At 39.7% G+C, this 24,231-nt stretch overlaps 2 protein-coding genes across 2 annotated transcripts; both read right to left on the minus strand.

The window, feature by feature from the left end:
* cmtr2 (cap methyltransferase 2) lies at positions 1–6,782 on the minus strand (the record flags this gene model as incomplete). The annotated part of the gene is given in 4 exon segments (XM_079163983.1): positions 1–3,045; positions 3,688–4,947; positions 6,718–6,758; positions 6,761–6,782. Coding segments are annotated over 4 exon segments (2,379 nt in total). The 3' UTR covers positions 1–1,989.
* An 11,296-nt stretch (positions 6,783–18,078) lies between these two features.
* On the minus strand, positions 18,079–24,231 carry slc38a8b (solute carrier family 38 member 8b; the record flags this gene model as incomplete). Its single annotated transcript, XM_079160024.1, has 10 exons — positions 18,079–18,181; positions 19,034–19,085; positions 19,271–19,473; positions 19,606–19,753; positions 19,843–19,957; positions 20,737–20,794; positions 20,913–21,017; positions 21,299–21,455; positions 23,109–23,307; positions 24,043–24,231. The coding sequence occupies 10 exons, from the start codon at positions 24,229–24,231 to the stop codon at positions 18,079–18,081; spliced, it is 1,329 nt and encodes a 442-aa protein (XP_079016150.1).

A 24,231-nucleotide genomic window follows, 5' to 3' on the forward strand; every position in this document is an offset into this window, starting at 1 on the left:
GGTGTATGTAGTAACTGGCTAATGGGGAAGTGGGAACAGGTGAGCAGAAGGTCTGGCCGCTGCAGGGCTGATGAGACAGGTGAAACTAATCAGGGCGGGAGAGACAATCAACAAAGGCGGGAAAACACACAAAAGGCAAGAAAAAGGACGTAAAACCAGACAGGACAAGGGGAGAGTAAAATTACAAAATAAAAGCAGGGAACACTAAACCTGAATGAACATGAACAAAGGAACAAACAGAAGACCCAAATCTCTGACAGACTTCTGAGTTGTGTCTTTCAGACAACACAAAATACATGCTGTATCTTGGGGGCTGTTTCAATGCCCCCTGTCCTTCCTCAGAGGAGCAGCTGCTCCCACACATTTGGTTTAGTTATTACCTTTAACATTGAATGTAATCATAGCCAGAACCTATCAGTGGTCAGAGATTATTCTACAGCTTTGTCGTGAACTTTTCTCTGTGATGCTCAGTTAATAATAATAAAACTCATCTGAACACAGAAATGTTTCTTCAACAGTAGCTCATGCAGTATAAAACACTTCTGTGCACGCAAGCTGTCCTTTCAAATGTGGATAGAACGTTTTTCTCACTGGACACAAAAGAGTGAAATTAATTGTTTAACAGTGGGTCACTTTATACACTGCAAGACAAAAGAGATCCCCACCGTCCTGGGATGAAATAATGTGTTTTAAAACATAACAGGCACTTCAGAGTAAAACTCCCGGGTCTTTGTGTTGTGGATTTCAACACAAAACATCTGTGACTGACAGGAGGTTTGGTGCCGACTATTGTTTATTCAACCCCCATAAAATCCTCGGTGAATTCAGTAACAGATGAATTCTGCTGATCAAGTGCTGAAAGCTATTTGTATTTTCATGCACTGCAAGTTTGTATCATCAGACAATGTCGTCGCCTGCAGGTTGTCAAAAGCTTTGTATGTCGCACACTTAGATTTGTTGGAACATAAATAGTGACATGGATGCTTTTGAGACTGGTGTAGTGATTTAACATCCTTATTTAACATCACAGGTTAATGACACATTGGTGTGGTAGGTACGATTTTATTTTATCAGGGATATATTATATGATTTCTTATGTATAGTCACCATCACAGAGCACTGACAAGTTTCTTTCAGAAGCTTTTTTTGTAAAAAATAAATAAATAAGTCTTAAGTCTAAAAAATAAAATAAAAAAGGCTTTAGAAAATAAATGATACAAACGGATACCGATGAATCTGGGATAATCTTAAATCGGCCAAAATGGATCAACAACAAAAATGTATCAATTCCAATTGTCTTTTCCATGTTTGTACATTTCGGTAGTATGGTGATCTGAAAGTAGAGTCAGTAGGAATCCTTTTGTTTCCTCAAGTGCCGTCACTTGACGTGGTTTTAACGTGGAAGAAGTCAAAAGAGCTGATCTCCGGTTGTGCAGCATCAATTTTGATCCTGACAATGTTCTAGCGGTGCAATGCTAAACGAGTGCAGTACTCTTTTGATATCGGTGTACAAAATTATTCAGTGACTAACTGCTGGGAAAAAAACAGTCAACGAGAATAAAACGGACTGCGACGGCGATAGCATGTAGCCCAGAGTCACAGCTCACTTAGTCTCGCTCGACATCTCTGGAGAAAGGTCTGCACCCATTATCATTCTGCTTTAGGGGGAAAAAAACCCTCTGTCTTGTTTGTATTTCACAAATCACAATCATCTTGGGAGGCAAGTAGCCCAGGATGCAGCGACGATGCCCTTACAAAAGATAGGAACTTGTTCTGGTGGAACATATGCACATGGGGAGGAAAGCAATGTCAATACAATGGTTAATTCACCACAAAAAAAATATGTGTGAAATGTTTTTTACTGAGATAACATACAAACTTTGATTATCGGTGCCCTAGAGGTGAAGCCTGCTTATAACTAGCTCACTGGAGACAGATTATTTGCTCGCTGCATCTGGCTCCTGCAGAAACTTAGCTCACTCAACTGCACTATGATTGCATGAGCGAATGCAGCTGCTGCTGGATGATTTCAGAGTTCATGGTCCGCAGGAACTCAGTCAGTCCTCCTGTGAGCAGCTCCTCCATGGGAACAAACTGCAACACCTGACTGTGACGCCCAGACGGCAGATTTCTACCCGAGTCCTCCTCTCCTCTTAACAGCTGACCTATGCGGTGATGGACGTCAGTAAGAACAGGGAGCAGTCGTGCAGCAGCTTCGAGGCAGAAACCAGCACACACAAGCACCGTCCCGACTACGCCAGGTGGGGGCGGACACCTGAACGTGACGGAGCGAAAACACACATGCAGGCAGAGCACAACAGCTGCGGTGACACGGGTAAAGGCAGAAAACACAGGCAGCAGCAGGGCATCCCCAGAGTTCAGTGTCTGCAGGGAGAACACAACACAACCCAAGAGCTGCTGCTGGTACAGCGGATCCCCGTCGTGCAGCGGGATGCAGCCTCTTGGAGGAGCTGAAGGCTCCGCAGAAAATGTTAAGACTAAATCCCCCAGTTGGCCTTCACAGGCATCCCACACGGAGCAGCTGCCAAACACCAAACACTGTCTCTGCTTTCTGTTCCCATCACTGTCAGCTGTGAAGACGCAAAGACCTGCAACGTCGGACAAGACGGAGGCCGCGCAAACCGCGTGGCAAGAGTCACAGGGAGGAGCGCGAGTCCAGTCTACTGCTGTGTCCATCAGGGCTTCGTTCAAGTGGTTCAACAACCCTCCGTCACAGAACGCAGAGTTTCTGATAGCTGGCAGCGCATCTCCGGCAATAACGTACCACGAATCCACATGACACCCGGACAGGGGTCCTTCCAGCGCGCAGCCCGTCCCCAAGGCCTCGCCGCAGTGTCTCTGTATCCAGGGGGCATGGCAACCCCTCTCGATGCGCTCCCTCCAGCTCAGGGTCTGCAATTCCCTCCGCTCATTGAAGGAGCCTGTTTGCTTCTTCTGTCCCAGAGGTCGGCCCGCTGAGACGCTGCGGCAGGCGGGACTCACCGTGTTACGAGAGACCCATCGACTCCGTGGAAGGAACCTCACCTACACACAGAGACACTTGATCATGTTTGATTTTAGACTTTTGGAAGCTTGTATTGCTTTGAACCCCACTGTCCAGTTGCTAAAACATTAAACCTCCGTTACTGTATGAACCAAGCAATTGATATCTAAAATGAACCACTTAGGTTTTCCATCTTCTGCAGAGCTGAACATGGGAACAGATGGAAGGCTCTACATGGGTTTAAACACAAACGGGTGTACCTGCAAAGGATGGCTACTTTTGAACTTCTGGTCTGTTCAGGTCTCATATTTTGGTTCTGGGTTTAGTTGTTGTTAAGTCTGTTCGGGTCAGGGACACATTTTAAAACCCATGAAGACTACACTGCTCTGCAGTTGTTCTGGCCACATTTCTCATTGGGAAAATACATGTAGAAGGACTTGAAATTCAACTGAATTGAAGACTTGAAATTGACCCTAAAATCCTTTAAAAAGTAAAAAAAAATAAAGTCAAACATCTATAATTCCATAACAAACGGGCAAACTCCATCTGCTGAAAGACGGTGTTATTATGATCGAAGGCTCTGGAACCTCCACCAATCGTACCTTTAGTTAAATCATTTCTAACTGCTGTTTCAAAGGTGAAGCGTGAACCTCCAGACAGACTGGTCTCTACAGACATCCTACCTGGAAGCGCTGAAGGTATTCCTGAGCCGTACAGTCCCTGATGTAGTCCAGACGCTGCCTCTGCTCGCTGCTCATCCCTTCAAACAGTCGCAGGTTCTCTGTGATCGTCTCCACCTGCAGCGCGTGGAAGTACGAGCACACTTCCTCATGCTGCTTCAGAAACGACTCCGGGACAAGCGAGTTTGGGAAAAGCGCCTCTCGGTCGGCCAGATGTGGTCCGTAGTTGCGAATCAGTTTGGCGAGCAGGGGCTTCACGGCTTCCTTGCCGTCATAGTTCAGACTCACGACGTAAACCTCAGAGTTGCCCGACTTGCTGGTGGCGGGTTTGAAGACGTTGACGGAGCGGAAGCAGCAGGTCAGCAGGTAGAGTAAGCAGACGGAGGAGTGTTCATACAGGGTGAACATCTTCAGCACAAAGGAGCCGCCGGGGCTCAGGAGCAGCAGTGCGGCCGTGACTTCGCAGTAAAGCAGCGACGCCACCAGCGCCTCCTGCTCATCGGGCTTCTCCTGACAGTCAACGCTACCGTCTGCCGTCACCACGTCAACTCTGCGCATGTTAGCCAAAAACTTCTGCAGCTCCAGCAAATGGTCCTGGGTCATGACGTTGCCGGTGTTATCTGGTCCAAAGAACCACCAGGGCAGCGTGTTAGCGATCAACCGGTCGTCTGCGATCGTCGCGCCGCCGCCGTTTGCCTCGTGGTACGGGTTGAGAGTGTTGGCGGCCCAGTTCCAGTCACAGTAGCGCGTGGACTCGCTGGTTTTGAGGTAGTGGTTCAGGGAGGTTATGAAAGCCCCTGGAGCTTCACACAGGTGGACCGTGTTCAGCTCTCCATTTTGAAGAGCCTCCTCTGGAAGAAGGTCGAAGGTTCCCAGGATCTCAGAGAACTTGCACCAGGCCTGAGTGCAGATCTCCGCGTTGGCCGCAGAACGCACGGCGGCGATCACCTTGCCGGCCCGATTGGTGGAGTTGGTGTGCTGATGCCAGACCTGGACGTTCTTGTCACTGAGCTGGTTCTTGACGTCGTTCAGCGACGCCTTCAGGACCTGCAGCCCGTGGTGCTCCTCCGCAGAGTGGCTCAGAGCGGCGTTTGGGTCGGGGATGCACCACTCCTCATCTGAAGGTTTCACATACGTTCTGATTTTACCAAAAATACCTTGAATCTCAGTCAGCGTTTCAGTCTCTAACGCCACCGTGTTGCTGAAATGCTGCAGCTTGCAGACTTTCCTCCTGGTCCCACTGCCCGAGCTCATCCTCCACACCTGTTAAAAGCAGGACAAGAGGAGTTCCAAATGATTAAAACCTGCGTTATCCACTTTTGTGTTTTAGTGTAATCCACCAGACTGTTCCGGGTTTATGTGACTTGCTTACATGGCAAAGGCAGTCAATCTTCAGAACAGCAAGCAGAACATTTCACAGTGAATTATACATTACAGAGGCCCGGCTCTGCAACCCTTCATTCTTCTCTACATGCATGAGTGGTGTTGAATTACTTATGTCGACTCATTATGATGTGGCGCCCTCAGGCAACCGGGCAGATTGTAAATACTGGTGATTACCTCACCAGGCCAGAGCTTCACCCACAATATCAAGAGGTTTTCTACAACACGCGGTCTCCTCTAATACATTGGTTCAACACATGAATACTACATAAAGGAAGTTAGATTAAAGGTGTTGTTGTTGTACTGTGGAAGCCACGTAGTCAGCTTGGTTGCAGTTTATCCTTTCGACAACCCAGTGAGATTTTAAATTATTTATATCTTAAAAAGTAGGAGAATTTTCTCAACCCTTGGAGGGACACTTAATTCCTTCCGTTATGGAGGCGAAATTTTGGAGATACGTGGCTCTACGAGACGGTTTAGTCGTGTTTTGTTTACCAGAATGTGGTGCTAAACCATCACGAAACCATCACGATGTCCTGAAACCTTTATTTATAACAATTAATGTAAATATTGAGCAATTTCTAATTCATTACGTAAAAATAATTTACAATCAGAATCAAATTAAGCCCAGAGCTAATCCTCGGCTCATGTGCACATGATTTAGAGGACAACATGAGCCACTTCCGGATCACTTCGTGATTAGTCTGCAGTGAGGCAGTGATGTATGGTAATATGTGGCACATTCATCAATTATTCCTCATCAATCATATTGTTTAAGCACCACTTGTGTGTATTAAAGTCGTCTGCTTCCTGCTGTGTTTCTTTAGCTGCCGTTTACATAAACTAGCAATAAAAACAGCCTGCTGTGACAGTTTAAGCATAAAAGAGATTAAGGAAGGTGATAACGAGACTTGATATAAGTTGAGCTGAGTGATAATTAAGTAGGTCTTAATTAGATCTGAATTTATCATCTCAGATGTGACTGTGTAGAGAACCTTAAGCTGAAGACAAGCTTAAAGTAAAAACACATACTTACCAATGAATGAATACTAGCTAAGCATTAGTTGCAGGCTTACCAGCTAGAGTGAAATTATTGAGTTAAACTATGTACCAAAAAAATTCAGAAATGTGAATAATCCATTTATGGTAATTTGCCAAATACTTATGGCAGTTTATCCGTATAGTCTAATCAGCTAATATAACAACATTATCGACATAATAATAAAAAAAGACGCAATAAGACATCAACTCTTGCGAACAATAGGATGCTTGAAATGAAACATTCTAGCAACAATAGTAACTGGACTGCTTTATATTGCCTAAGCAGCACAACTTGAATCTATGTCCACATTCAAAACTCTCGCTGCTCACTAACTCAGAACCCAAGTTAATGATGTGTGGTATTCACTGAGGAAACTAGGCTGCACGTGTTGTGTTGTCGGGACAGTGAAAAGACACAGAAGTTGAAGCTGAATGGGTCGCTTCCTTCGGGCGCAATGCGCATGGCCGAGTTGTGTCTCCTAAAGTCGGCCATGAGTGACCTTTTCTGACTCTTTGCTTCCTAAAGTCTCTCCGAGGTAAACGTCTGAGGCCTGAGTCTGTCGATAAGAGAGACACGAGGAGCCTGAAAACAACTGAACACAAACTCACCGGACTGTGGCTGCTGTCAGGGAACGGAACCACGCTTTCATGTGACTCAGGACAACACTGCGCATGCGCAATGTTGAGAAGGCGGGGCTTCTCTTAAAGGAATATGTCACTTTTTTTATTTGGTAAAAAAAAAAAAATGGCATCAAAATAACAGAAGAGTACGAAAGAAGGCAAAAATATTAGCGTCAAAATTTACAAAAAATAAATGTAGAATGGCGTATTGAAATTACAGGAGAATATACATAATATAATTTAGTTTTAATTATTGACACATTAATGTGTTCATCACTTTCTGTTAAAGGTGGAGTTCATTTTATTTGCTTTATTTTCTGCTGGGTAGCATGTGACTTTCCCCCGAGGGATCAATACATGTGTGTCTTAATTTATAATATTAAATCATAATTTATTTGTTTATGCTAATTTGTATCATTAATATCAATCTGCAAAGCAAATAAAGTTATCAAATAATGTAGTGGGGTACTATATACAGGACAATATTTGCATTTGAATTGTAGTGGAGTAGAAGTATAAAGTAGCAGAAGATGGAAATGATCAAATAAAGTATAAGTACTCAAAATTGTACTTTATTGCATTACTTGAATTAATATACTTAGTTACTCACCAATATTTCAATTTCCAAGATAGAGGATGCAGTTTTGATATGCTCTGTAGGGATGACAAAAATAATTCCATAAGGTATCCCTTTATTTTATAGAAAATTGAGCTCTATATTTTTTAGAAGGACCTGACTGCAGAGAAGATAGCAGACGTCAAACCTGATCTTGTGGCAGCCAGCTAGGATGTTTAAAGGGATGAAGATGTTTGGCTGGTTAAGAAGGAATTAGTTTGAAAATAAAATGTTATCTTGTATACAGAAATACATATAAGGAAAACATTATTTGCAGAGATGGCAAGAAGATTACATAACAGAGCTAATAGGGTGTGAGAATTTGAACTGGACATTTTAATATATATTGTATTGCAATTAATTTCTTCCATCGTTTACAGTCAGAACAAAATCCTTCGGCTATCAGGTAGCACAAAGCTGCAACAATGAACAAATTAAGTTATCTCGTGAAATCTTACACTGAATGTTAATTCATCCCCAGAATATTTTCCTTTGGTGCTTTATAGTTTATCCACTGTTTTGAGTTGTTTTTGTTGATTCATTAGCACAGATTATTACTCTGTAGACTTGATCCTGATTCAGCACATACATGACTTATCGCTTCATTATTCTAATGATATGGCTATTTGGGATTTTTCTGACAAATGACAATAAGAGAATCACTAAATATAAAGGTTGGCGTTGAACTATTCTAACTTTCATTTTAGTGAATTAGTGAATAGTGAGTGAATTCAGAAGGATTTGAGTCTTTGACTGTATGATCCTCTATTCTACTGGATTTGCTTGTGTGTGCATCTTTCCAGACAGATTATCCCCAGTGAACTGATCTGTGTCATCATGTTATATAATTATTAGACCTCTCTGCAGTGTGAGCTGATGGAAACTTGGTTTAATGCCATGTTGAATTTACAAACTGTTTGTATCACTGCATTCACTTTCCTCCACATCCAATATACTTCACATATATCACCTATGCTGCTCAGAATAATTCAGACTTTAATAAGAAATATGTGGCTAAGTAAAAACAGGACACTCACAGACGGAGTCTCATACATAAATAATGGACCTTTGGGATATCCATGTGCAGTTAGGATTTCAAAAAATGGTGGGTTTAAACATTTTGTCGGCCAATTTATTAATAAAAAAATGACACCTCTTGTAATATTAATGTGTGTTTTCTGAAGATATCCTTCTATTTATATCTTAATGCTCCTACAGTACTATCCAAATGCAGGTTGAGGAAGGATTTGAAGAGGTTTAGGGAAAAAGAAATAGCTTCTTTTTTAAATGAACAATCAAAACTTTTGTTTGTGTACTAACTGCAAAACAGGATTTAAAGAATCTATTTAGTACATTTCTGCAGCTCTATCAACGAGGGCTGACCTTAATATTTGTTTGGAAAAGGTACGCAGAGCCATGTAAAAAAAAAAAGAAGAAACAAATATGCCCTCAGGGACAAAGAAAGCTCCAAATTTATAGTATTCAAATCAAATGCAACAGCGTATACTGTATATCACAATTGATATTAAAGAGATTGGAGGTTTTAAAGGTCGCGTGTGACTATGAAAAGAATTAAATGTGCTCTGCAAATGGGAAGGGAGGCCGACAGCATCCACACTCAATGTGGTATATTATTCCTAAAGGGCAGCCACTTCCAGCCAGTTCCCTCCAGCATTCAGTTCACTCATGTCTCAACTAACAAACTAACTGTGACTCGGCCATGACGCTGCACTTTGAGTGTCCTCCTGAACAACCAGCTGCAAAACCGTAAGATAGATAAAATAACTAACTCAGCCATGTATCTTCACTTTAGATGGTATGCTGTTGCATTTTGCATATTGTAGATTTGGAAACCTCTTCTGCCTATTTTTTGATTGTTATGAATGGACTGAACTTTGTGACTCAACTTCCAAACACCTGGGTTTCCCTGTATTTGGTTGTTTCCGCTCTGTTGATAACTTTCCAAAGCTCAAACACCACCAAAGATGAATAACTCAACACGCACGCACACACAAACCATAATCCATGAAATTGTGCACGGACAGTCATGGTTCCCAGTTTATGTATCCTACTGACTTCAGTGATCCCCAAGTGCAACCACGAGGGTGACAATTTTGAAGAGTAGTCAAGAACTATTCGATGGATAGCATGTTGTACAAACATGTATGGTTCCCAGAGGATAAATTGTAAAAACTTTGATCAGCTGGCCTTTTATGTAATTTGTCTGAAAATTGGATTTAAGACCAAATATCTGCATAACTAATGACATTCACATCAGACTGAACTGTACTTTGTGTTTACTGGCGATGAGCAAATGTTAGCATGCTAACATATAAAACAGCATGCTAACTGCTTTACATCAGCATGTTAGCATTGTCATTGTGAGGTTAGCATTTAGCTCAAAGCATTCTTGTGACTAAATACAGCCTTGGAGAGCTGATAGCGTTGCTGTAGGCTTTTAGCTTTTTATTCATACACTTAAATCTATGCGGAGAACACATTAAAGTGTATATCTATCAGTTTGAGCTTTTTGAAACTTCCAGCACCTTATTTTAAGATAATGGTTTTATTCATAGATATCAGCAGACGTTAGGGACAATGCTGACATGACTGTCTCAGTTTTAACTGGTATCTTCTCTATGGAATCATTGGCTATATTACACATTACATTGAATCGTTATTTACTAACAGAAATGTGCTTAATCAACCATTTAGTTCACCTGTTTTCCTTCAGCTGCTACAACCTGACACATGCATTTATTTTCAAAGATCCACTGTGTTATAGATACATAACATTTTAATAGATTATTGCATTAGTTATTGCAAAAATGTGAAAACACAGTTAAGATTTTAACATAATTTTAACAACTAAATAAATATATATGTTGTGATTACATTAAAGAGGACAAAAGTCACTGTGGTCCATATTTCATGTTTTTTTTGTCAGGAAGCTTTTTTTTTGCCCAAAAATGTGAATGCTGCAGTCATCACTTCACTGTAATTGGATGGAGAGATCAAGGAAAGTGGGCGAATGAAGCACAATTGTTGCCTGAGTCCAGACCTTTGAATACGCCCACGCCACCAAGTTTGAGTTGACAATTCTGTCTGATATCAGGGAAGCCCAACTGCACATGACAGGAAGAATACATTTATCATGCAGTCTTAACTGCTGTTTTCTATTCTTCGTTGTTTTTCGTGCACGTGTGTAAACGCAATGATGTGATTAATTCTGAATCATATTTTTTCTGTACATATACATCATATCTAACTTCCAAAGCAAATGTAATGCAAGTTTCTGGGGCTTTGTAAACCTGCAAATCCTCTTCTTATATCCGATTTCAAGTGGCATCAGTGCAGTCTCAGTTTGTTTGTTTGTCTCTCTCTCTCTCTCTCTTTGGTTTGAGAGAGATTTAAAAAAAGAAACACATCTATCAGAGGGTGTGAAATTGAAAGGATCTTTATTTATTTAGTTATTTTTATTTCCATGTCACAGAAATATGCACATTCCAATTTCAGCTTAACTAAACTTCTGTTATATTAATTTTCAAATTTTTCTAATCTAATTAAATATGACCAGAGATTGTTCAATACATTTGTAATTTATCTAAAGTAGATTGTAAGTAGATTATGAAGTTATCTTGTTCAGCGCCCAATTAAATATGCCATTTAGTCATTATGGCTTATTTGCACACAATTAAAAAAGCTATTTAGCAGAGGAGAAACACTGTTAAAACATTTCAAGACATGAGTGCGCTTCTATTACAAACAGAATTTAGTGTTATCCTGATCTGCTGCACTCACACAAGGTGACGGAGGCCTCTCCTTCACCTGAGCTCATTGCCACTGCAGCGATTATTTCGCAGAGTTCAGCCCGGAGGTCAAAGATTTGCTGTCATCACTTCAATAAAGGCCTGAGCAGCAAAGTGATGGACGCATGTTATCTCCATCACAATGGTCTCAGCATGTTGGTCATAACCTTGAAAAAAAACAAGGTCATAATATATGCACACAACCATGTCATGCATACAATACACCATTAGACACACACACACACACAGTGATACAGTAACATCCCTCTTTTCATTTGGTCATAAAACTGCAGGCTATCTGCAAATTAAACAGGAGCTTAATAGCTTTTTTTCATTCTGAACACAAAAGGCATCCAGATTACAATCGGTGTGACAGTGACTGTGAGAGACTACACACACACACACACGCGCATACACACACAGTCAAAGAATCATTCAGGACTCTTGCTGACGCTCTTATCAGAAACAATTAACATTTAAAAGGGACGTTGCTACAAATTGCCATTTCATTAATTAGGACTTTGAGAAGCCTTTACGCCACGCATTACAAGTAATCTTTCAAAAACAAAGTAGCTACAGGGGACAACATAATAATGAGGACTGGAAATTATTTTTCACAGGCAGAGGAAAATGAAAAGATAATGTAATGCAGAGAATAATGGATGATTTTCAGCCAAGCTGGTGGATATGGCTGGTCGGTTGGTCCACCTCTTTGGTCCAGACTGAAATATCTCAACAATTATTAGAGGTTGAAATTCTGCGCAGACAGACATTCATGTTCCCTTCAGGCTGAAATGTAATAACTTACTGACCTTTCCTTTAGAGTCACCATCAGGTCAATGTTTCAATTTGTTTTCTGTTATTCTTCAACCTGTATTCCCATCAGCCTCAATTGTACTTTTTTTGTGCTAATAGAAAATCACATTACATTTGTAACTGACGCTTTTATCCACAACGACTTACAATAAGTGCATTCAACCATGTAGATACAACACAAAATGTGTAAGAACTTGCAAAAGTTAGCATGCTAACACGCTAGACTTTGTTTAGTAAACATACCTGCTAAACATCACCATGTTAGCATTATCATTGTGCGTGTGTTAGCATGCTAATGCTAGCTCAAGTCATCACTGTAAATTCAGCCTCACAGTCACTAGCATGGCAGACACCTATTTTAGATTTTTATTTTTTTGGTATGACACAAAGCAATAGCTGTTGTGAAGTCATACCTTAGCTAGGTAGACCATTCTTTAATTTTTGGAGGCATAAAATTATGAAACGAGTTAAACAGAACTTGAGTGCTAAGCTCTTGGTATCCCCATGTCTGTTAGTTGTATTTCCCAGGACTGCTGAGTTGCCTTTGACAGAGAGCGCAGCTGTAGGATTCAAGAAGGAGTTTGTGTGATTTTCAAGGATTTTCTTTTCCCTGCATTTAGTGGATTTAGTCATTTGGCCAGCAGGTTGAAATATAATCCCATGAGCTAAACACAAGTATCACAGTTTGGGTTTTTTTCCCTTAGGACATTAATGCTGCACAGGATGACACGCATATATACAACAAGCTGAAGCATTTATCAGTAGCTGCTGTGTGTTTCTAGACTGTAGTTCTTATTTTGTGTGTGTGTTCAGATAGATAAGTAGGCCCCTATGTGAAGTTAGCATGGCTGATATGTTGCTTTCACCACACCCCTCCAGGTACAGATATACAGCGCCCATTTTCTAGATTTACTGTAAATCATTAATCACTCATACACAAACACACATGTGTGAGCATGTGCACGCTCACAGAGTGCGTGCCATAACTCCTTTAAGCTGGAAGCCAATAAACAATAAACAGTGATATTCAGCATACCTCAGCCATCAATCTGTGCTCAACGAAAGCTTCAAATGTAAATCACTCGTATAATTCAGGCCATGTGGAGGTCAGAGGAGAGAAAGGGACGAGACAAATGCAGAGGAAGGATAGCAATCATGTTCTTGAAACTAAAAAAAAATCTTTATACTATTGATGCATGTTATAATCTGGTACATTTAAACAAGCATTTCAAGGGCACACCATCCATCTATGTACATAGGAAAGGAGCAATGCCTTGCTTGATAAAACTGTGGCACTCTATCGTCAAAATGATCCCTTGCACTATGATAACAATAATAAGAACTATTATTTTCTTTTATCTGTGTCTCCAACAGGCAATTGCATACATATATGAATGAATGAATGGCTATGCAGATAAATAAATAATTCTTCTGTAGTACAATGCTGCCCCCTGTCAGGCGTTTGCAAGCACAATGAAGACTCAAAGAGGCAACACGTTGTGAATGCTCATTTAACAGTGGCGGCTGGTGGAACATTTTCTAGGTAGGGCCATCCAATCAATTTCAGCAAACTTCCCAGTATGATTTAATGCAAAACAATTAAGGTATCAAATACGCATTACTAGTTTGCAGTTAAATATTTAACATTTATTCCAACACGAAAAAAAGCAGTAAATAACACTTTGATAAACACGTCAGGACATCTTATTTTAGTCACCCTCACAAGCAATTCAGTATAATATATATATATATATATATATATATATATATATACACAGTATAATATATATCATATAATAATATTCTATATAATATATTCTGTATAATATAAAACACAAACATACATAGATAGATATATATATATAAGCTATGATGAGTTTTCACTGTTAATTTACCATCTCAATTAAATGTTGATGCCTCCAAGTTGTCATGAAACTATGTACAAGAAAAAATGTTCACTTTGCCTAATATGTAGCTTGACAGAGTTCTCCATGTGTGCCCTGGTGTTCTAATGATTCCTTACCTCCTCATCCCTAACTCCCTAACTGTCCGTGCTGGATCTGTCCCCGTTGTTTTAAAAAGCTAAATAAGTTATTGGCCAAACCTGTCTGATGTTCAGCTACTAGAGAAGCTTCATGTTCTGCTTCCCTTTCCCGCTAATCTGCTGTCTGATTGTGAGGTCAGGCTGATGTGGGATCAGCTCTTTGGCCTGCAGAATCTCCGCCAAACTTTTCCTCTCATACGGGTCTTGGAGGAGTAGTGCTTGCGCTGGCGCTCGCGCTCGCCTGTAGAGACTTCTCCTGACGAGAACGCGCAGCTTGGGGCCAAATCGGTTTGGTTGTGTTGAGGTCAAACCGATATGCCAGAGATAGAGTTGCTGCTGCAGGACTAGGGGAAAAACGTCTGACATACAGACGTATTTTTCTTGAATTAAGTTACCTTTCAAAAACATTAAACGTTATTATATTTCAAGTTAGATCGGTTGTTTGTATTATTATCTTCTATTTTCAGGTAGTCGTACAGATCCAAATGACTTAAGAGAATTTATTTTAGAGGCATATCCAAAACTCAGACAAGGGGGAGGATTTGAGTTGCTCAAAATCTCTGGAACAACACGAAGTCGCCAACTGATCATCATACCATGTCCCAATGAGGGTTACCATGTGAGACATTTGAAATATCCACAAACACAGGTCGGTCATGCTACAAGTGATTCATTCCTCCATAATGGGCCTTGGAGGACTCAGCCCAGCTATCCTGATGTGCTCTTTGGTGGATCCCCAGAAGAAGCCATAATAGATATTAAGGACTGTGCTGACCTTGACATCCGTGAGACAATCAAAGTGGTACAATACATTTTTCCAGTAAGATTTTAAAGATAAAAATTCGGGGCAAGGACAATAAAAGTAATACCTGATGTCAGAAATGTTTCTCAGATATTTATAATACCACAATCACATAATTTACTAATTGAAACCAGCAGGGGGTGCTGAAGCAATATTAAAACCATAAACCTAAGTACATTTTTTTTAACACATGTAATTATAGTGACGGATGTCATCATGTAAAATGTTTTTAGAGCAAACACAGTTTTAACAGGTCCCCAACATGCTGTTTAAAAGGGATACAAAATGACATTATTTGGGATGTGGTTTGAGACCAGTGGGTGTTGTCAACCACGCGATTGATAGTTATTGACAAGTTGTCCTTTCCCTGTTTGTTGTATCAAATCTGAATAATATGCAAGTCTTGAGAAATCAGGAATTCTAATCTATTCTAATTGTCATTATTAGCTGGAGGGTACAGCAGATTTGTCATCTGAAGAAAAAAAAACATAATCGACTAGAAAATGCATTTCCTGCTGAAAATGCGTTGGAATGCTGAAAGCTGAAATGAACTGCTGAAACATTGCTGAAAATAGAAATCCAATTTTTTTTTTTAAATTGCAAAAAGCTTAATAATTCAAAAAGTTTAAAGATTACAAATATGATAAGTCATATCAACCCTCTCCTTAAAGAGCTGAACATTTTGATAGTTGAACGGTTTCTGTGATTTAAAAAATGTCAGCAGTAGTGATATTTGTTGTAGTAGAAGTATTATTAGTAGTAGAAGTATTAATAATTAGAAGTAGTAGAAGTAGTAGTATCAGTAATCGTAGTAATAGCTATAGTAGTGGTCGTGGTATTTAATATAACAGTAGTAGTAGTAGAAGTAGTAGCAGTAGTAGCAGTCAGACAAAAAAAGCCTAATTTTAAGCTTAATGTTTAAATACAGTTAATCCATAAGGCTTTTATTTTGAAAGGGTGGTACTGGGTGGGGGAGAGAGGGGGAGAGGAGACAGAATCATAATGTTTGACACACATAAACAGAGGTTATTAAATGACAGGTTTCATCACAAGCATTTCAGTTTAAATTCACTCTCTGGGGCTTTTATTTTGAAATGGGGGGGGGGGGGGGGGACAGAATCATAATGCTAGATAAACACAGACAGGTTATTAAATGACAGGCTTCATCACAAGCATTTCAGTTCGAATTAATTCTGTGGGGCTTTTATTTTAAAATGGTGTGTGTGTGGGGGGGCTAAAGATTAGAAATATGAAAAGTCATAGCACCCCTCTGCTGAAAGAGCTGAACATTTTGATAGTTGAATGGTTTCTGTAGCTTAAAAAATGTTGAAGGAGATAAGTAGCAAAAATGCTTAAAAGCATTCCAACAATAATATAAGGAAGAATAAAGAACAGGATAACAATAGTTGGAATGCTTAACAGCATTCCAACTATGAGTTGGCACTGTCCTGGGATCTGCCTGCAGTCACGTCTGACAACAGGAGATGACTGCTGGACAAAGTGCTCCTCCATGCTGTGAGTATTCTGATCTGTACTTAACAGATCAAACCAGACCGACTAATCAGAGTTTCAGTTCTGATGTAGGACAACATTTTTTCTTAAGTAATGCTAATTAGACTATTAGTTAAAGATTAGTAAGGCTGCTTTGCTTTTCTATTGTGATGCAAATGTTTTGCAGGTCCTTGGAAGAACCTCAAGACAAATGAAACAGTTACGAAGGGGGTTAAAAGAGACACCGATCTGGCCTTTGCTAACTGAGAGGAAAGACACAATTCCCCTCTTTACAAGAGCATCTGATGTACATCGTACACCACAGGTAAGTGACTCCATGATGCTAAGTCAGAAACACTCCTCTGAACTCACACAAATTACTTTCTCAGAAATACCCTCTGGCAGCCATTGGTTTCACTTCATAACAATAAACATTAACCTGCAAACGTGTTGCATGGAAATGATCACAGTCAGCATTTGATCACTTTTTTCTCCTCTTTTTTCAAGTTAAAGCTACATCACATCACTGCATGAACAAGTACTGCTCAAACATGGGTGTCCTGAAGTCCTTGCAAGTTGAGTTTCATAGAAAAGAACTGACACTAATTGCTGCCTAAAAGGAAGGAAACCAATTAAAAAAACGTTACCATGCAAAAACCTCCAGTATGGTTCTTTAAAATAACAACTATGCCCTGATCGAATTACAATTTGGATTATTAGAATTGAACATTTCTCATTTTCTATTTTCTCTTGTTTGTTTGGAAACGAGTGTTAACTGATCGTATAAAATGATTCTGTCAGATGGTCTTGGAGAAGATAAAGTGGCCAACAGAGGATGAGGATGAAGACAGGGATGTCTCTTCGGAGGAAACATGTCGAATCACAGGATTCCTTCGCACATTTATTGAGAACGGTAAATTAATAGAAACTTTTAATAGTTCCTCACAGGTTATTTATCTGAGTCTCTTGTGCTTTCTCTACTTTTCCTTTTAACTATGAATTCTGAACAACACTAACAACCCAAAGAACAAATTCAGTAAAATAATTATTTTAAAATCGCAGAATTGGCTGAATCTATTTGAGGACGCTGATTGGCTAAATTGTATGTCTCACATTTATATATTTAATCGGCATTCAAGCATCATTGGCTAAACTGCTTCATAGACCTGCCTCTTTGGGGCAGTTTCTCCAGCGCCCCAGCCAGCTGAGACGTGCACAGGCGGAGAGGACATGCAGGAAAAGTATATATTTACCGCAGATATCATATTTTACACATATTACTGGGTGATTCCATATTTCAAAAACACAAATATTGACAATTTGTGTAGTTTATTTTTTAATTTTTTTTATTATTTGTAGCTCAAGGGGGGGCGGTGCCCTAGCACCCTCTATTGACCAGCCGCCACTGTCATCTAATATAATAAAAGTATATTATTGGTACACTAGATGAAATAATAAAACAAATACTCTACACATATATAATATTACATAATATTTTTCTACACATACCTAACAATGAAATACATAACATTGCATTTTTCTCTTTGACATTATATTATTGTCAATTTAAATCCAATATTTATCACACACAGAGAAATATTCTTATAGAGTAGATACATTTTATATCCAGGTCATGGAGGACCTTGATAAGTATCATATAAACAACTGAAAACCACCTTTACAAATGCAACTTTCAGTTGTACAAAAAACACTGTGAAATCACAGTGAAGCAGCTGCTGCAGATAGTGTAGTGGTGAAAATGGTGCGAAAATCAGAATTTGTTGCAAAGCTCCATGACAGCGATGGTGGTGCTCTGTCCAAAGATGAAGACTCCAACTACAATGGTTATGACTCCCCAAATCGATAAAATAACCCTGCAAAGAAGAACAAGGACATCAACAGAAAGAAGTTATTAGGCAACAGTTTGAATCTTGTTCCTGACAGTAAGAGTCATTAATACACTTATTTTTTCATGTTAAAATGGATCTAATGGATATCGATACCCATAGAGGCCTTCCCGACCTTCAAGCCATTTCTATTCTACAGTATAAGAGACACTTTTTTTATACGTTGTCTTTCTTTCCTGGGAGACAACACAGTCCAAACTCTAAAAGGACTTTGTGAACTTGAATGGTGATGACTGAGCAGATTGTTGCCGACTGGTAACTTGCATCACTTTTGCAATTGTTACTCTGCAGCATGTGACCTCACTGCCCTGTTTCTATGACCAGCAACTTTTTTTCCATGAAACCCCTCTCGTTTAACTTCTTTCTGGTTTAACTTGCTAAAATTCAAATTTGTAATTTCCAAATAATGTCCTAGAAATGTAATTTGGTACTTATTATAGAGAAAAATAGGAATTTCCTTGCAAGAAAATCTCAAGAAAATATACATTCATTATTCATTCATTATCTGAAAATGTATTTTCCATATATTTTGAATTGTGTGTTTGCCTGTAAACTAATTTACATTCTAGCATTTTGAGCTAAGTCGGCTGTGAAGTGACTAAAAGACTCTTTAGGTTACGATAGCAGATGGAATTAATTAATTGGAAGTGTATCAGTTAAACACTATTTATTTACCCTGTAATTTGTACCAATTACATTGTTCTTTCCAGGATTTTATTTGGAAATTAATAGGAAATAATTCTGAAAGTGATGGACCTTCAAATAAAAGAATTATCAGAATAAACTCATGCACATATGAGTCTATAGGTCCTCACTCACCTGACTCTTGGAGTGACAGATTCAGTTTGCATTGTGAACAATAAGCAAAGACCTGTAACACACAAACCAAACTTTACTTGCATAGCACCTTCCATACAGATGAGTCCAACTCAAAGTGATTTACAGGAAACTAATAATAAGATAAAACATATATAAATGTAAAGCCATGCATTACACATCATGTCATTACAAACAGAGATAAATACACATATACGTATGTTACGGTTGTTTACATACCAGGAAAAACAAAGATGAAGAAGGCGCTGATTCCGCCGATGACACTGATGACCTCCCCCATGTCGGGGACGAACATGGCGATGAGAAGAGTGATGGTGATCCAGATCACAGTGAGAACTACTCTGCAGCGACTCTCAAACGAATGAGTGACGATTCCCCGATGATTTCTTTGAATACGCAGCATCAGGTTCAGGATGACAGATCTGTCACACACACACACACACACACACACACACACACACACACACACACACACACACACAGACACACAGAAAGAAACATGTTAGTTGTTAAAACACACACACACAAAACAAATGAACTCCGGTGTCGCTCACCTCCCCAGAAGAAGAATAATAGGATAGATGGTGACGATTGATATTCCAAAAAGTAGTCTGGAGATGATCATGACCACATCATTTCCTGGATATGACATCAAAATATCAGAGGCAACCGCTCGTCCAAACGTCATGAAGCCGTACACACCTGGAGATGAGCGAGGGAGCGAATGTGATTCGCAGCTTTCAGGTGAGCACATAATGCACAGAGGTCGACGCTTTAGAGTTTGAACTCACCGGTTAGAGTGTAGATGAGTAAACAGAAAATCATGGAGACCACAGAGATGACCACCCAGTGGAAGAGGTTCTGGTTCTCCATGCTGCTGTAGATCGTAATACAGGCTTCATGGCACTGCAAACACACACAGACACTCAAAGTGACACTAAAGTCAGTTTAAGGGACTTTTTTCTATCAAGTTATCCAGAGTCATGCTGCTTTCTGGTAGTTTTAGTACTAGTAGTATGAATAACTTACTTAGCATACCTCCATACATGGATATATTATATTATATGGGATACATTTATTATCTGCTACTACTGTTCCCAAAATATGAATATTTGTATTACTATGGCTATACATGCTACAATAATTGTTTGTGTGTGTAAACAGGAGTTGGGCAAATGTTTAATATGGTCGTACTTAATTCATTGTTAATCATTTGACTGTTATCTAGCATGAAAATGAAAAGCAGAAAAAAGATAATAAGCACATTTTGAAAGGTATGCAAGGCCACAAGTAAAAGTACCACAAATCAAATAGCAATAATAGCAACCCAAAATATTAGCTAAAAGGTAGAATGCAAAGAAATGTGTCTTGCATCCATTTCTCCATTAGGCATTAGCATTCATTGCTCAGATATTTTACAATCAGAAACTGACAGTTATATTATGACAGGAATACTGGGAAGAGCCCAAAGACCTCCGATGATACGGCATTCGGACAAAAGCACTACATGAAATTAAAATAATTTGCTCATGCTCCACACGCTCATCTGTTATTGTTGGTTGGTTTGTGCTCCTACATTTCTTTGCGCTTTCTTATTTGGACAATATCAAATCCATATTAAACCACTTGAATACCAAACGTCTAACTGACTACTTTCAGACTCAAAAGCCTGAAGTTGATCCTACCTGGAAGCCAAAGCAGATGGTCGGCACGACACTGAACATTGAAGCCCATGAACTCAGACTGAAAAAACAAGCACACACACATTAACTCATGCACACAATTCAACAGCTATATAAAATGAGAAGCCAATGATGAACACACAAACAGAAATGCATCCATTAAAAACAGTGTTACTGACCCTTGGCTGTGCTCTGGAGTTATTATAACAGTGTGGCTCTCCATCATGTAATATTTGACAATCACTGCCACACACAGATACGTAGCAGCCAGCGTTCCCAACACACTGACATAAGGAGAAAACCGTTAAATATACACTTTAATAACAGACTTATCTTAACATACTCTTGTATTTTTTGTCTGTTTATCATATTCTATTACAGTACATTTTCATATTTTTGTTTTTAAATAATGTCTTGTACTATTGCACTGGGTTTATTGTCATGCACCAATCACCAAGCCAAATTCCTTGTATATGCATAAGTACTTGGCAATAAATCGTTTCTGGTTCTGATTAAATCACATAAAGATAAACACTCGACTGGATGTCATTGTGACCACAGATACCTCGTGTATTTCTGGATGCCAATTTCTTTTGGGATGGACAGGGGTAAGATGATGAAGAGGCACATGATGAAGAGGGCAAACCGTTGGTCGGAGTACCAGTGATACGGCATCTCTCCCTCACTGGACCCAGTCACCGACTCATACAAAGAAAGACTCACTGGTAGAAGTCAGAGTCAAAATTAGAGTCTATCTATGCTGCTACATGCAGACATAAGAATAGTAGCAATATAGTAGAGTCTGCATGCGCACAGAATCATTTTACAGATTAATTTATTTTTTATCTCCTGCTTAAAAGTCTGATTTATGTTGTTTAAATGGCTGCAACAGGAACGCATTAACATTGGGGATGAACATAGAGAATAATGAAAACAATTCATGCATATGTGTTTAAATCTCACTACAGTTAAATGCTCTATTTGCACTGTGCTCTCTGCAGAATCTCTGATCATTGACGGATTTTTTGGAGGTGGTGTGTTTGTAAATCCAATCAAGTGCTCCGTTTAGAATTGGAACAGAGCAAAAACATTAAAGAGATTTGAAGCGTTTGAGATGGACAAAACAACAAAGGGAAAAATGAAAAAAGGGGTAACATTATTGCTCCCAGTCACATGTTTTACTCTAATAATAGCTAGAATGAAAATTAAAGTGGGGATGATTTGTGGTCAGAGATTAATTTTTTGACATGGAAATGGCTGCTAAATTGATCACAAACTCCTAATAAAATGATAACGATGATTAAAACATTGTGCTACAATACAAGCACAAATATCTTTAACTTCTCAGCATCTTTTAATCCCTTATTTACACTGTGGTTGCATGTTGTTGTGTGTTTGATGCAGACATTTGCAAATATGTCTTGTATTTCCCATTCCTTGTTTGTGTTTTGCAGTTGTATTCTCTGCATATACTCTGTTATATATTGTAGCAATATGTACATCATTTAGATTTTATTTTACATAGTCCTATATTTACATTTTATGTAGTCTTATATTTCTATTTTTTCTCATATTTCGTTATGCTTATATACGAGAGCAACTGTAATGCACAAAAGTATTTCTGATTCTGATTTATTATTAAACAGGTGATCGCGCCATAAAGGCTGTTTAGTGTGGACAAAAGTTGAGTGACATGGGCTCTAAGAGATAGGAGAAGTCTTTGACAGTGTTATACAGAACAGGACATTAAGTTTGTGATGAACTGGTTGGAGAAATAATGTTTGGATAAGATGAAGTCTTGTCAATTTAATCTGCAAACCTTTAAATAAACCCTTGTCCCATGTTTCCTGGCCTCCTAGATCAGGATTTTTGCAGGGTTCATTAGTCATGTTTAATACCACACAGAATGCAATTTAATACCTGATTAACGGTCATACCTGAAAGTATGGTGTAAAACCAGTCAGGACAATATGGCCCAGAATTATTCATTATCATGAACATCTAATACAATAGTTACGAAGGATATAATTAATCGCTTTAATGTGAACGGACACGGATGAGCTGCATAACATGGATGGATATATTCCCCAATTAAAAATAATTAAGAACATCAGTTCAATGAATTCTTTTCCACCTTCGACACTGAGCTGCTGTAGCTAACAGAGTCAAAGCAGAAAGATGTTACGAGGGAGTGAGAGATGCAATGAAGGTGATTCAAACCCGGGACATTGTGGTTTATGGATACTTTCTTTACAGAGAGGTGAAAATAAAATTAAGGTAGGAGCCTGTAGGCTACAGCCATTGACCAAGTGGTCCATTGTAAGTAACGAGAGAACCTACATCGTGAAAATAATATAACGTCATTCAGCCCTTACATTTCTCCAGCTGGTCCTGAACCACCACCAGGAAGGCGACACATATCATGAAGAGGTTGAAGCAGAAACAGACTTCACAGAGTTGACCCACAGCTCCTCCACACACCTCTCTCACCACGTCCTGATACGTCTTCTGTCTGCTGACTGATGAGGCATAGCCCAGGATGACCAAACCGCTGATGAGGAAGACCAGCGAAACCTGCAGGACACACACCATGAACACATCCTTAAAACAACGGGCCCCATAAAGATCATTCTGCCTATTCGTCCCTTACTTGTTTTACTTTGAAAGTAAACTGTTTGTAGATTATAGGAACATAAACAGGAAAAGGACTCAAATTGAGATCAAGAGCCATCAGAGGCTCCTTCTAGGAGCCCCAGACCTCTTGGGCCTGTTCTTGGAAAGTCAGAATGCAAATCAATCCATGACACACACACACACACACACACACACATTTTTTGCTGCAGTGCAATGAAAGTTCAGGTCCTCACCTAAACTGGAAAGCTTCATTAGAGCTCACCTGTGAAAAGATGTGCCTCTTTCACACCAGGGAGAGACTGAGGGGTGGTGAGTCTCTATGGGCACATCCCAAGTCTCTTATTTGTCAATCCCTCGTTTCCTCTCTCCTCGCATGTGATTTCCTTGCTAAGACGCAAGGAAAAGACGCAAGTAAGGGAAACGAGGATGCAATTAAGAGACTTGGGATGTACCCTATATACACAGTCTGCAGGCTAACAGCCAAACTAAGACCCCAAAAGCTTTTGACGAGCAAGATATATAAAGAAACAGGTCAATACAATGGAGGTATTTGCTGTTAAACGTTTCTAATAATCCCATGAACGTATATAGGCCTATTCATGCAGGCCTTTGATATCAAGGCTGTATGAAACACTTAACAACATGCAGTGGGTCAGTTAGATGTTTGGTCCTCACCAGCTCCACACTGACGGCACTTGTCACTCCCCCCGCCTTCTGGAAAGCCCAGGGGAAGTTGAGCAGTCCGGCTCCGAGCGCAGACTTCAGCATGATGAACACCGCGCCGAGCGAGCCGAGCCGCGGCGGGTCCGCGTGAGACGCAGACCGGGCCAGCAGGTTGATGCTCTCGCGGGCCAGTTCCTCCAT

The sequence above is a fragment of the Pholis gunnellus genome (assembly GCF_910591455.1).
Source record: "Pholis gunnellus genome assembly, chromosome: 1".
NCBI classification, from domain to species: domain Eukaryota; kingdom Metazoa; phylum Chordata; class Actinopteri; order Perciformes; family Pholidae; genus Pholis; species Pholis gunnellus.